This window comes from Corapipo altera, unplaced genomic scaffold, assembly GCF_003945725.1.
Source record: "Corapipo altera isolate COAL_440 unplaced genomic scaffold, ASM394572v1 52, whole genome shotgun sequence".
Taxonomy (NCBI): domain Eukaryota; kingdom Metazoa; phylum Chordata; class Aves; order Passeriformes; family Pipridae; genus Corapipo; species Corapipo altera.
The window spans coordinates 3,613,891-3,629,857 of NW_020884930.1; the positions used below are offsets into that span (position 1 = coordinate 3,613,891).

At 37.5% G+C, this 15,967-nt stretch overlaps 1 protein-coding gene across 7 annotated transcripts in view; it reads right to left on the reverse strand.

Moving 5' to 3' along the window:
- The window catches only part of RUNX1T1 (RUNX1 translocation partner 1), a 111,940-nt gene that overhangs the window by 22,240 nt on the left and 73,733 nt on the right, over positions 1 to 15,967 (reverse strand). For all 7 annotated transcript variants that reach the window (XM_027659128.1, XM_027659131.1, XM_027659129.1 and 4 more), the window contains 4 exons: positions 13,141 to 13,322; positions 6,913 to 7,163; positions 5,592 to 5,677; positions 4,782 to 4,983 (listed from right to left, as the gene is read on the reverse strand). In XM_027659128.1, coding sequence (XP_027514929.1) covers positions 4,782 to 4,983; positions 5,592 to 5,677; positions 6,913 to 7,163; positions 13,141 to 13,322 — 721 coding nt within the window. The remainder of the gene's footprint in view (positions 1 to 4,781; positions 4,984 to 5,591; positions 5,678 to 6,912; positions 7,164 to 13,140; positions 13,323 to 15,967) is intronic.

The window sequence follows — 15,967 nt, forward strand, 5'->3', positions numbered from 1 at the left end:
ACATGAAATAAAATAAGAGAGATTTTTGATATAAGAAATGGTTTTGACATTTTCTATTTTAATGTGAAATAAACTTGTGAAACAGCACGAAAGTTGTTGGACTGGAATAGAACAATACACATGAGGAAAACACACAAAAATTTGCCTTGGTTTCAGCTCTCACATTCTATTAATCATTTTTGTGGCTTTAAGATAAAGAGAACAGGTGCTGAAAGTACAGAGAGACCTGGAGGGATATGTAGAGTTGTAAGAGCAGCAATATATATGGGTCTGGGAAGTGAAACTGAGATGAAAAGCTACGACCAAATAAAGGATATGAACTCATAAGGCCCAAACCCAAGAATCACAGAATAGAAAGACTTAAAAGGAAAAGATGTGTTCAAAACCTTCAGAAGTCTAATCCATATTTGGAAAGAAGGACCAAAGATGGGTTGGCAACACAAAAGAATGGAGGGTTTTATCACCGGACAATGACATGCAAGCCTACAATACAAAGTATTAAGAAATGGAGATGCATAGCTGATCTTTTGAGGATCTTAGAATTTACTGTATTAAAGAAAACCTGGCAGGAACAACAATACCCATATATGCTGTACTGAACATTAGGGCTCAAAAATAAAAAAAGCTACATATAACCAGCCCTGAATTACAGATTATTTCACAAAAATATATACGCATTTCTATGGTTTTCATATTTCATATGCAAGTTTTGCTTCATTCTACCCTATAATAAATGGAACACCATTGGTGGGAAACAGAAAACAAACAAAAAACTTCTCAGAGCAACAAATATCAAATATTCACTGCCTTGTTTGCAAGAGTCAAGCTCAGAAGCATCCCAACTCCAAACAATACATAAATACAGATCTGAAGTGTAATACTCTGAAGTGTAATACTGAATGAGACTACCTTGCACCTGGTTGGGGGGTACGTGTTTCCAGTATTTTTATGCACTTCTTTGCCCTCAAATACATTTTTGTGGCTATTACAACACTCCTTTAAATTGTGTTCGAAACATAGTTGCATTCTCATTTTAAAGAAATTAGAAAAGTAAAATCACACAGCTACTATATTACTGAATCATCGTAAATGAAGGCCATAAGCAAACACTGAGCACACAAACACACAATGATCCTGCAGCTGGCGCCCTACATAACAGCATGCAGTTGAGTACACCACAATCTAGCCCAAACCTCCCGCGCAGCGAGTGGATTAAGAGCAATACTTAATATCATCAGTGACCAGTATTACAGAGGCTTTATATTCCGGAATTACAAGTTATAAATGTTACTGTGGCACTCACAGCGTTACGGGTAGTTCATGTTGAGAGTATCACGCATATCACAGCAATGCTGATTAACTGCAAATGGCAAAGGAATGGTTTTATAGTCGCAGCATGAATAGACATGTACTGGCAGGAGTGCTCTGGCTAACACTGAAAACATGGCAATGAACCACCTTAGATAAAATATAAACTAGGTCTGAAAGGGTTAACATTTAAAAATTTATTAAGAAATTGCTAACCTACATGTTTTTGACAAATTCATATACTTCTGAGAATCCTGGTTTCCTAGGGCAAATCCTGCAGGTACTGGCACTCTTCAGTTGGAGATTTCAAACTCTTATTTTGTAAGATTTCCATTCAGATAAATTCAACAGACACTAAATACCAACACTGCTGCAGACTTTCTGATGTGTGTCTACACCACTTATCTAGAGCCACAGCTGCACTCAGTAAGGTTATAGATCTTGTTTATAACCTACAACATTGAAGAACTCTCATCTTTAATTTATCTCACCGTGTGTATTTCAGTATTCAATGTCTGATATGTGTAATTATTCACTATTAAGATGAAAGTTGCAGTCTTGCTGCAGTATGTAGTACTGAAATTCTTCAGCAGAAATGAAGGAGTCGGATGATGTATTATTCACTTCATAGACCATCACTGTTAATCAAGTGAATATATATAAAGTCTGAGTCATTTTTAGACTTTCATAAACATGTATTATTCAGACTGAAAAGAGCAGACTCACCTTACACACAATTGGAGAATAATGGCAGCTTGTAACCTGTTGTAGCTGACTAGTATGTGTATCGAATTACATTGCATTAAAATGAATGATCAAATACTTCATTTGATTTCTTAATTAAAATATCAACAGAAAAATATTGATCAGATATTGCAAACTGTCATGCTCAACATAATTTACAGGGATGTCAAATTAAAAGAAGAACAAAAAGTCTTTGGCAGAAAAAAGGTCTACTGGTTCAAAACAACAAGAATTTTCTTCAATTGCTTTTGGACTCAAACTATCAGTGCTAAATTTAAGCTCGGAGTTTTTCAGCAAGAGCTATCTGTTTATAGTAAGATGTTATCACTTCAGTGATGATATTTTAATTGTGAAGAAAAAGAAACAAAGGCACAGACAATGCAGCCATATGGCCCTCTTTTTTCCCCCTTGGTAGTGGAGATGACAAGATGGATTTAAAGGGTGGATTACCTCATTAAAAAAAAAAAAAGTACAAAGGGGAATCACTGATATTTAGAATCATTGCAGCAAAACCACCAATATTTACATGGTGTGGCACTTTAATTAAAACATTGTATGAATTTTTCAACCCCTTCCTTCTCACTTCAAAACTAAAATAAAAAGCCCTAAAGCATCTCAAGGCTTATGGACACTGCTTCAACTTCAGACAATTATATGTCTGAATGTTAGGAGTTCTCATTTTGTTAACTAGATTACTACCAGAAATGAGGAACTATAAGGATTTCCCTTCCATAGACTCCAAGGTAAGTGTTTTCTCCTTGTCATGTTAGACAAAAAAGCACTTCTTATCAATATTTACGATTGACATGAACGCTACATCACTAAAGCAAGCCAAGTTTCATGTTCATGAGTCTCAGAAGTATTTTTCAACCAAATAGCCAAAATGGACACATTAAAATTGAATGGATTCACTCCAACCAGTTCAGTTGTACCTGCAGTACTGCAGAAATGACTGGTGTGTCCAATACAAAAGGCTGTGCTGTATAACGTCTTTTAAGGCAGCAGACTTTGCTGTTTCCAAGAATTCATCTTGACAAACACATAAACAAGATGCTAATATAGGGATCTAGTTGTATGTTTGATCTCCATTTTATCTTTAGTACCTGTTGTTGCAGTTATAACTACTTTTCTTGGATTGCAGTATTATCTACAAAGTTTTGATGAATGTCATGAGTTCCAGTTTTCTTGAAGAAATATAAAAACTCTAGCTGTTTTTCATTTTTTTACCTACTAACTACAGTTACAAGCACCATGGACTAGCTCTTTTTGCATCACAGCTTTACCAGAGAAGTGTGCCACTTGCAAGTGTCCTTCCCAAAGCTACAGATGTGATCGACATTTCAGGTGCCATTTTTATGAGTCTTTCTTTACATGACATTTAACACCATTCGTACAAGCCATTACCTCAATGCTTCTTCCTGAGAACAGCTCCTCTAGGGACTAGATTTCCTAGTGAACTTGGGAACAGCCTTTCCATAACCCTTCCTTCCACTGACTGAAGCTAATTTATAGAGGTATTGACTCAGATAATTTGACACACACACAAAAAGTTGTTATCAAGAGGCACTAAACATTATAGTAATAACTCTAGAGATTTACCAAGAGAATGACAAAGAGGGGATTAGATTTTTCTGGTTTTCTATTTGCAATTAAAGAAGTCTTTGACTTAATAAGTTATTCATAAAGGCAAAAGGAAACCACAGCTTTAAATAAAATATAGTGCAAAATAACACAGATATGCAGTTCTACTAATGAGCACAGTTTACAATGATTTTGAGTAGAAGGCACTGGATACAGACAATTTATTTTTTTGAAGATAAATATTAGACAAGCAAGCATAGTTTGCTGTTCTCTTCCAAAAGAGTGAAGAACAATAAAAAAGGCATCACCAAGATGTGTTTCTTTACCATAACTGCCACGAAAGTGAGGGGATGGGGTAGAAAAAGGCCAACGTATTAACAAAGTACAAAAAAACCCACAAAGTAAAAGTTTGTTTTGATATAGCAGAGTCCTTTTAGAGTAGCTGTGTGAGATACCATGCGAGTATGACTGTGGAGGTCCGTAGGGGGTGAAAGCCCAGCTGCTTGGTCAGTCCTTGTAAGGGGGCTCTGCAACCTAAGCCAAAGCCTGAGCAGCTCCAAGTAACTACACAACAAGCAGCATCCAAACTGTCTCAGACACACCTGCACAAGCTGCAGCGGTGAACACAGATGTGCATGGCTGTAGACATCCCAAATCTTGTTTCTTTCTTAAGCAGAAACCAAATACACCTAAGAAGTGCCCCTATCTTTATATCTTCATTTCCTTAGAAAGACAACTTCCAAGTCATTTGACTTAAGACGGTGAAAGCCCTCAGTTTCAAAGTGCAGACAATGTAGAAACACCTACAGATTTCCTTAATCAAGTAGGTGATGGAGAGAGTCAAAAGTGACAGAGAGTTAGTGCACATGTCACTGCTCTGCCACCCCTACACAACAGTTCTTCCTCCCACCCCACCAGTCTCAGACTTTGCTGAATGGAAAGCAAATTACCAAGCGTCACCCAAAAAAACTCAAGTCATTCCACCCAAAAATATGACTATTAGGGCACAAGAGTTATATTTAATTCAGTAGTCAGCAGAGAGGAATCATCACTATCACAGAACAATCAGAAGAACAAATACAAACTTCATCTAACACTTCGTTGAGCTTAAAGAGATTCTGTAAACAATTTTAAATAGGATACTGCACCTAATGAAACTGGATCTGGATTCACTGGGCTCTGTTGTCTGGAATGACTACTGCTGCTGTTTCCACCTTTTTTTAAATCTTCCGCATCACTGTACCGCCGTATCCAGTAATTAAGCTCCTCACGGTCTGCTTCTTGACATCGTCGTAGTACAGTGAGAGATCTCCTAGTTTTTTCCACCATGTCCATTATGCAGTTCAACAACTATTCACAGTGATGGATGGAGCAGAGAAAAAAAAAGAACATTTTATTAAGAGAGTGACATAAAAATAAAGCAAACATTAATGTGCTGAGTGCCTGGTTTTAATAATGGAGTTCTTCCCTCTCTGTTATCTCAAATATAGCTGAAAAATTCTAGATTTGTTTTAAGAATGATAATCCCTTCCTTTTTAACTGGTGATTCTAAACTATACGAATAGGGATTCACAGGAGAAAGACTGAACAGCCTGCAGTCGTACCACTAGTATCACAGGGCACCACAGTGGCCAGGTGATCTGGTCCAGAACTGATGTCTACAAACTAAGAGTTAATAAATTCAAAGAACAAATTCAACATGCCCCAGATCCAGCATTTACAGACAAGAGTCCATTCCTCTTTTGGCAGACTGTAATAATTAGGATACTGCAGAATGCACTTAACAGTAAGGCCTGGTATGAGTTATCTCATGGGGAACATCAAGCTCTCTGATTTAATCACCAATGCTTTCAAAACTTGTCCTGGGATTCAGATTTGTTTTAAAAGAAAAATTTTAAAGTCCTATCTTAGAAGGGCTCCTTTCAAACAATTATACATAAAGTATATTTAGTCCTTACATGGTCAAGGTGTTTCCACTCTTCTGCCCATTCTCTGTCTGTTAGCCTGTGATCAATCATTTCTTCTTGACGTGTGCCATGCAACCCTGCCAAAAGGGAGCAAATCATGTTTACAATGTTGGGAGTCCTCTAGGGGAAAAAAAAGGCAGAAGAAAAAAGAGCCTATAGACAAAAATGTCATACATTACCTCTTCTAGCATACAGAATGCCACCACCACAAAAAAATGGAAGCTTAAAAACTTTGCTCTAAGTTCGCCTTAGTCCTTTTTCCCACACAAGATGTTACCATTTTGTTCAATTTAATCTCTTCAATTCTGCCAGTTCTATAGGTTGTAAGATGACCTTTCAAAAATGGACATAACACTTTCTGACTATATACAATTATTATATACATAAATATAACAGAATACAATATGTAATTTTTCATTTGCACTACTTGAAGTCAGCAAGGCTATTATTTGGTAACTCAGTGTATTGAATACTAGCTGTACTTCAGAGAATTGAAAAAATATTAGTATAAACTCAATGTTATTTCACTAAATGCAGTAATTACTACCATGTCAACAGAGCATCATTAAGGGTTCATCCCTTCACAGATGTTTTAACAACATGTGGTTAAAATGTAGCACATATATCAGAGCAGTTGACAACATGATACAACCAAGCCAGTATTTATTATCAACACTCAAGGGGAACCAACACTTGTTCTTTGTTTAGCCTCCTCCATACAGATGCTGAATATTTGTAAGCGTTCCTCTTTTATTGAAGATTTGTTTAAAACAAGGAAGAACAGTAAGTGCAGATGTGAAGCAAGCCAGGCAAATCCAAGAGCATCAGACACCCCATTAAACCAAACTGTGCTGCACGGGGTGTGGTTGATGCTTCTGCGGTTTGCATCCTCTGCAGACATCCCCATGCTGCACTGTGCTCTTCAGATGTCATACACAAAACACTTCTCCAAAAGATAATAACTTTTTTCTACTCTAAGCTGAAACCAAGCTATATTGAGGTTGTCATCATTAGAATATAAGAAAAATAGAAAGCTCTACCTATCCTTGCCTGACATAGACCCGAGTGTCTTTGTTACCGATGCAGCTTTGAAAGCACAGGCTCCTCCCTCTTCTGACTCTCTCGCTTAAGACACAATTCAATTCACTTTTAGAAATATAAATCTGAAATAAAGCCATTAGAAGTAGCTAGATGGACAAACAGCAATAAAGACTATATCTGAATGGCAGGTAAAAAAATCCTGTTCACAATACAGAAATACAAGGAAAACAGAAACCTGAAAAAAAAAATGCAGAAAATCAACGTGCCTTACCCATAGGTCTATTTCTGTCCCTGAGGTCCCTGTGATTGGGGTGTCTGTATGAGTCCCTGTAGTGGTGAGCAATGGCCATATCATCCAAACGATAATGCTGAGGTGGAGGTGGGGTGGGATGAGGCAGACCATTGGGCTGATAAGATAAGCCGTTATTTGGACTGTACCGCTGGCCTGGGCTAATAGTGCAGGGCCGCTTGCTTGGATGCTCTGAGTGCAAAGGCTCTCTGTCAAAGCCATTTTCTTTGGTTCTGAAAAACAAAGCAAAGGAACTTTAATTCACTTAGTGAGCAGAGCTCAGGAACATGCAGTCCCATCTACACATGTATCATCAGGAACTAAAGTTTGTTCTTTCACTTTGCTCCAAGTATGTAGTATTGCAGAACATTTCATAACACTGCACATGCAAAATGTACACAGGACTCATTCACCTTTTCTATCTATCCCCGTAACTTGAGAAACAGTAGCAGGGTGAGCTTTCTGATGGAGCCACCTAAAGAGGGGCTGGAGAGCAAGCAGCCTTCACTGAATCACTGGTTGATGGGATGGATACACATGTAATTACAGAGCTGAAGCAATGAACTGACACATGAAGCTACAGACCAAGAAATTCCTAGTTTCAGTAATGCTGTAGCTTATAGTAATTAGGAGAAATCGGCAGTTCAACAAATGTTTTTTTCAAGAGGACAGCAGACATTCTCAAGGGAGTGCATGCCAGTGTGCTGAAGCTCAGCATGCCATGAGCTCCCATCAAGATCAGTGTCACACTGAGATTTTGGGGAAGAACGACTCCAGATGATGAGAAATGCTTCCTTCAGAGATTTTTGCACTGTCTGGGCTATTCTGGTCACAGGTGCTGTGACTGTAATTAATTTTGCAGGAAGATGTGGTTAGACTCAAGTCCTCAATAACGTTCAGGATTTCCCACTCTGTTACTTTAGATAGGAGTTTTATGCTCAGGCAACTTGGAAGAGTTATTGGGAAGAAGGACATTTTATGTTCTAAGATATGCTTTAATTAAATTCATAATCAGGTATTTCCAAAGAAGTCTCTACTTGTCACCTCTGTCTGAGAAGCTCGAACTCACATTGAACTAATTTTCCATTTAAATAAAAAAAATTAAAGACTAGAGTCAATTCAATAGGTTCTTTTAAGGAAGTTTCATTTTACTTAAGTATGGTTTTATTTACCATAGGAATAAACAAAATATTAGCTTTGATCAGAAAGTTTATTAGGTATAAATACTGAAACTGTTGAAGTTTCATTCTTCCCTCCAAAAACCTTTATTAAACTGCTGATATATTCCAGGTTTTTTAAAAAATAACTTTATCCTCTGTAAGAAGTGGATGACATAATGTATCTTTCCTAGTTATAATACAATTTTTTTGTCACTTTGACAGAAAGGTAAATTTAATCTAATTTTCTTGCCTGCTGTTAAAACCAACTGCTTTACAATAAACCCTCCCCCAGAAAGCAACCAACCACCCTCCAGGAACTGTCTGTGGGGAAACACTCTGTGTATTAATGTTTTGTACTTAATTACCTTAACTTTGTACTTAATTACCTTAATTGGAATGCACTGCATTAGCTTGAACAACACACCAGCATATCCACTGAACTTTAACTAACACAGAAATTAACATGACCATTGAAAACACATTTACTGAAATTAAAAGACATGTGATGTCTTTTCTGGGTGTTAAAACTTTAATTCTACAATTTACCGTTATATTTTCTGCACTTAGCAGAATACCAGAATGTGACTGTACACAGACTCATTTTATGTTTCTGACCATATAACATATACAAAGAGTAATAACTTAGAAAACCTCATCAGAACAGGAATCAGTGCCAAATTTACTATACCTAAATATATTGAATACAGCGATAAAAGACAAAGTACTGAAAAATGCCATAATTCAGATGCTTTGAACTCCACCTACTAGTCTGCTTCTGATCTCAGTTCTACTCATTCTTTCAAGTCTCAGCCCTTGGGACAAGGCGTCAGCATTTCCCCAGGAGGCTGAGGAAGCACTCCTGTTTTCCTGTTTCAGTAACTGGCAGACCCATGTGAATACTAGTTCCAAATATAACACCATCACAGTTTTAATCTGTTTTCATCTGCTTTTTATCTGATTCATCTGATGTTGCAAAGCAACCACAAGCTGTAGAGAGCAAATAACACTGAATGTGCAGGAAACCTGACACCTTTTTTCTTGCTCCTGTTGGGCACATTTTCCTTTATGTGCATGTGAATCGACACCGTTGTTTTGAAAATTGGCAATATTATAGATGGGGTCCTTCAGCTATAAACACACAAGAGGTCATTTTACTTGGAGCTATGATTTACTTGGACTAAAGATAGCAGAATAGACAGTAGTCATTAGTTTGTACCCATTTAAAAGAATTTATGTTGTTTCTAGGTTATAATTTCAGTTTTAAATTACTGCAAGTTATGGATAATTTCCTGGGTAGAAAATCTGACCATGCAAAACTGCCTTGGCTGGAAAATTAGGTTTCACCTGATCGAGAGTATTACACCAATTTCAAAGAACACTGAAGTTAGCTTGCAAGAAATGAGGCAAAGCTGTTTATCTGCTATTTGTGCAAGGTGCTTTGATTTAAATTGACTTCCACCAATAAAGGTTTGATGACCAAACAAGTGATAAAATGCTTTGCTGCAATAAAGTACTTGTTTATAATACTTTGTTACAGAAAAGATTACTACTGCCTTGCTAACAGTTCATATTAAGAAAATTCTTTTAAAATTCCTCATAATTACACATGGCTTACCAAGGAGCATAGTTGTAAGAGCGGTAAGCATCCTTCACCTTGCTGAGACGTGGAGAAGCCTCTTCAAATAAGATTTATTTAAAAGTATTATCGAAGTTGATCTCCACGCCCAGGTACCTTTGACACATATTTCTGGTTATGGGTGCCAAGTGTACAGCAATCACTTCTCAAGTCACAACACAATCACGGCCACTTTTGTTTTCTTCTCACTCAAAATTAATGCTATTCTAACAGTTTTTTGCTATCCTATATCCACTTTGTAGGCAACTGTCGCACGTGTAGAGTCACTATATGACATGCTCATGCACTGTACAGCCTTTCCCAGCAAGCTCAAAGGATGACGAATTAGCGAAAAGTTTTTTGTGGTTAATGTATTTAAAATCATGTCCTTTGTAACTAAGCATTCATTTACCAAGATAAAAATCTCACTTTGGTCCAAGTTCCTTTGCTTTACTACAGTAGAATGTCAACTCCAAAAGTTGTAAACAAAATATAGTGAACACTTTGTTCGTGACATGTCATGAACAAATTACCAAAATGTGTTGTCTCCTCAGGTGTCAGTTTTCCCCTCTTGCAGTGACTGATGGTTCCCAGTGTTATTACAGAAACAGATTGATCTTTTTAATGAGCTAGTTTAATAGACTCCAAAATCTCACCGTGGCTGCTCATCCATGTCAGACCATATGCACCATGAAAACATTCAGTAAAACACGAAGCTCTGCTGTCAGATTGCTCTATAAAATCTCACATACAGTAGACTTGAATATGCAGATAAATAACCAGAATTGGAAAATGCATATGCAGAAAAGGTTCTGAAATTATAAGCAGAAAAAATTACTGTATGTGGATTTTCTTTAACAAAAAATCACGAGGTGGATGTGGTTACATGTAACACATATTCCACTTCCTTTGCCTAGTCCCATACTGCATTTTACCTCTACTGGAATCAATGGTATGCAGTTAATGTCCAAACAAAAAATATCAATATGAATGTGTGGATGGATATATATTTCTACACATACACATCTATACATGAGATATATATGTGCGTACATATATAACATACACATTATATACAGTGTACGTATGTCTGTGTGTATATTACATACATTGAGAAGTGAAAAAGATACCACAGTTTACTTCATTCAGAGATATATTTCCAATCAAAATTACTCCAACTGCATTTAGTTCCCCTGGAAAGATGTTGCCTTTTAGCAATTTTTTTCCATATGCTAGCCACAGAGTCACAGAAAACTCTTCTCTTAAAGGATGTCTGGTATGTTCTTCTGTATTTGTATTAGTATATTTGAAAATTACTTAGATATCTAAACAAAAGGTATACATATTTCCAAATGTTTTCTCCTGCTTCTCTGTAAACAATTAAAATAATTAATAGTGCAATGAGTATAAAGCCAGGCAAGTATTTCGTTTTAATATTCACCCAGTCTGGGCATTTTCAACCTCTGAGGACAGCTTTTTGTGGTTGGTTTACTTACATTATCCAAAGCAAAAGGCATGCAGACTCCCATTCAGTAAATTTAAGAATTTTTCCAAAAGGAACTTGTTCTTTTTACTAAATCTGTAGTATGAATGTTCTTGAGTGCTCAAGACAACTCCACTGAAATTAGTTCAGTCAAAATGACTGCATATTTTTTTCTGTATAGCTTTAATCATAGTCATAGTCAACGGAGAAGTAGGTGTGACTAACCAGTGACAGGGTTGTTTGATACTGAAAAAAAACAACTTATTTTTTAAGCTCAAGGTACGATTCCAATGGGCAAACTGGGCAGTCTCCTTTCAGGTGAGCATTTTTCATGACAGCAATGAACTGTAGAGTCAAAAAGAAAGGATGAGTTTTTCTGAAATGCCAGGAAGCTATTTCACCTTTGGAAAATTTATCTCTTTGCACAGAGTAAGAGACTACACGTAAAACATCTGAAAATTAATAATCTTTCTGGGGTGCAGTTAGCAGGCTTGTGTTAACCCCAATGGCTGTTTCAGTTTGGTCTAGTTGTCAGGGAAAAACGGTGAAAAGAGAGTACACATAAAAGAGCTTCTCTGTTGGTATCTTAATTTCCTTGCTGGTTGATAGTGATTCGTGAAACAGACAAGCTAATTTCAAACACTTTCACATTTTTGTCTATCTAATGGCTATGTTACTTTAAATTTTACTGTTCACTTCTTGCTATGAGGAGCTTTAAGTTTTACTACGAGCTTTCAGACTTTATTTTTGTGCTATCTCAGCCCATTCCTACACAAAAATGTCACCTTTACAAACTTATGCTGCTTCTTGACTTTGCAAATCTTCAGCTTCTTCATTTAAAGGATAACAAGGATGCTTGCCACGCCTCAGGCATGCAAGTAGTGGCATTTGACAGAACAGCATTAGAAAAAAGTTATCCACACTATACAGTCCACGGTGAACAAATCTATGAAAATACACTATTTGAGTCTCTCAAAGGTAAAATGTAAATGCTAGTTGAATTTCCAACATTAGCATGGGAAGACAGTTGAAAATAAATAATCGCAAGAGTCATTTTCTTGTAACACTAAACAAAGAACTTTATTCAAAAAAGAAAAACTGTTACATAGCCCTAAAGCCACTGTAGCTCACACACACATGCACTCACTTGCCCCATTTCTGCATGGACTCTTTACTCAGCTCAACAACAAAAGAGATTTCAGTGAGCATTTCTCCTGTTTGGAAGAAATATCCTTATGCATATTGGATATACAGATATGGAACCATGGCACAGCAGAAGGAATCAAAAGCCCTGACTGCTCTAGGGTTTGCCTTCTACTTCTCAATGCAAATGCCTAACCACTTTCCTCATATTTACTGTTTAGTCCAACAAAACCTCAAATGCAAAGGACTTGCACGTGGAGATGGCATGATCTGCTGCTTGTCCTTCAAGATGCACAGAAATATTATGCACAAAGTAGTACAGTACTGGCTGGCCATTACTTCCACATGGATATGATCACAGTATGTCCTCAGGTGATTTTCTTGACTGAATCAGTGTATGCATGTATTGTATTTGTATTAACTGAGATTTATAAGTATATGTAGCTCTCCCTCTATATATATATGTATGTATGTATAGGCAAACATGCATAAGCAGGGCCTGTTATGATAGGTCATGGGATAACGGTTTTAAACCTGTAAGAGATTCAGATTAGATATAAGGAAGAAATTTTTAACAATAAGGCTGGTGAAACACTGGCACAGGTTGCCCCGAGAGGTGGTAGATGTCCCATCTCTGGAAACATTCAAGGTCAGGTTGGAACTGAAGGCAGGATAGCACCCGCCCCCAGGGAACATCATCCAAGCTTCCCTCAGGCATCCACCCACAAGCTCCCCTCTTCATCGTGGAGGTCAGGACATCAGACCCATGGGAAACTCTGAGGAGGGTATGGAAGGGCAGGAGTGCTCACCTGTCTGGAGTTCGCCTCTTCCCGTTTTCGTTCACATCGAGAAGCAGCTCCGAGGAGTCAACGGGTGAGGTGGTGCTGGCATCCAGAAGCAGCTGTTCGTGCTGGGCGAGGTACTGGGCTGGGTTCTGCTTGGCTAGCCTTGCACAATGCAGCAGCTCCCGCTGCAGCAGGGGCAGATTGGCCTGCAAGAGCATGGCACATGTTAAGAAGGCAGTTTGCAAGCAGTTTCAACAGAGATGATGAAAAACAAAACCCAGAGCTCTGAGATGAACCTGTTGCAAGCATTCCCAGTTAGGTTTGTTGTGGTTAGCTGCCTGAAAGCAGGCACTCTGCTAAAGTGGTTGTGTCACGGCTGTGCTAAGTATGCATGGAAGGATGGGAGTTTACTGAAAATGGAAAAGAAAACTGTAAATGTTGTGAGAAAAACAGGTCTGATTTCCACATGTTTAGAGAGGTAAAAAGCACCATCTTGGCTGACTTCATCCCCTTTCTTACTATCCAAAACCTGATCTCCTATAGAGCAGCTGTTTTCAACAAGTTACAATACTTCAATATTTGTTTCCCATTCAGACTGCAGTAAGTACTTAGAAATTGTCTGAAACCGTGGGATATGCAACTCTATAAGCTGCCTCAGTCACCATCCTTCAAGGGCCTTGGGGAGAACAGGATTGAGAACAGGATTGCCCTCAGCTTTCCCATTACACTTGCTGTTACACATTAAGATAAAGATTACAACAAAATCTCACATTCCAGAGCTTCAGTTAATCACCCAGAGGGCTACAATCCTCCTCCTAGCCAGATGTAGCTTGAAGGATTTCTAACTGTTCTCTCATGGCCCCAGTGGGACTTGGGTCATGGGCTGGAGATTACCATGACTCAGACACAAAGAACTGAAAATGCTCATTGATCCTTGGGCAGCATATTTTGCCCATACACTGGGGTCATACTTAGTCATACTTTTGCCAGAACTGGGACCAAGGTGGAACTGTATGTTCTTTCCCTCTGCAGAGATAGTTACACACATTGGGAAAAATTTCTCTTTCTTTGCAGCACATGCATACATTGATACTAAGATAGGCCACTCGTTTTTTACCTAATTACTTTTTGTGCCGTAAGGTGGTGTACCTTGACCTCTTTTGTTCCATGACTAATGAACAATGATTTCTCGCTTTGTAATTTTCAAGTATTGGATTAAATTTCATTACTTTTAGTAACTAGAGATAAACCAAACAACTTCAATGGTTCCCTTTCTTTTGAAATAACTCCCATTTAAAAACAAAACAAAGCAAACAAACAAAACAAAAAAACCCCACCACTTTTTTTTGCTTTTTAAACAGGAAAACATTTCATAAGTCAAAAACGTTCTGAAAGTAATATGCAGGAAACCAAACACAAAAAGTAGATGTTCTGAAAAGTTTTGAGCCCGGGATCTTGGCAAATTAATTTGCTAGCATTAATAACAATGGAAAATGCTCCAGCACCTCTTGCTGTACTATAACAGCAGATCCACTGTGCAACAAAAAATGCCAAAATAGGTCAGTACATATGAACCTTTCAACAGCAAAGAAGAAACAGCAATTGCTATCACTTATTCATCTTAGGATGGGAAGACAGTCAGTTGTGGAACATGGAAACCTTTACAGACCTTCACAGAACACAAATATTTTGTGAAAGAACCAAACACATATTTTCTTCTTCTTGGAGAGAGAAACTGACTGACTGTTTATGTGAGCAGGGTTTTCCACTTGTTTTAATTTCTTTTTTTTTTTTTAATAAAGTTCACACAGAATACAAGTCAAGACACTCAACTACCTGAAGTGCCTCACATGTCAGAAAATGACTGGAGAAGTTCACATATATTCACAAATAAATATTTGGAAGAAATAAAAAAATCAGACCTAGTATTTGAATAGTGGCGCATACTCGGAAGATGTATCATCACATCTCAGCATGCCTATGAGGTAGAAATGTGAAGTCCCCACTTAGCAGTTGCATAATCAAGGAAAAAAACAACATATTTGTGATCCTTATCCACTATCACAAACTAAAGGGACCTATTTAATACACGGGCACTACTGGCGACAACCAAATTTTGAACTGTCCAGCAAAACTCGTGATTTATTTTACTTGGTTTCCTTCCCCTAAAGAAATGTTCATTCTTGTTTTTTAACCATAAAGATGAAGATATGCAGATAAATTTATCTAAATTGATTGAACATATTTTTGTGCACCGAACAAGCATATACAACTTTTAATATGTTAATGAAACAATTATATACTCAGTTTCCTAATTTTTTATAAATCAGTATAGAAAACTATAAAAGACACCTTATGAGTTTCTAATGGCATAAAGTAATATTTGGAAAAGTACTTAACTCGAAGTGGAGAAAAGCAGTATTTGAAAATTTATAGTTCAGCACAAGTACTGCTAATCTGCTCAAAACATTACTGTAACAAATCTTTATCAAACCATATATTAAAAAATTAATTTGTGTTGGAAGAAAATGACTCAGGACCTCTCTATAACTACATCAAGTGTGCAGAGTGCTTCTGGTCCCTGTGGCCCTGATACACAACAAGAACTAGTTTTTGGGAAGATAACAAAAACTAGTTTGGTATGCAGAATGAAACGCCAATATTCTCCCTACTGTGAGCAGGGAGAGATCAGGCTCCCAGGGCAATTCAAGCGCATTCATACAGACCCTGAAACCAAAATAGCCTTGGACACAAAGGATTGCATACAGGTTCAGCTCTGACAGCAAAGGCAGTTCTGTACACCTGCACCTGCACATTTCTCCCAGCACTGCTGCTGATGCCTGCAGACAGA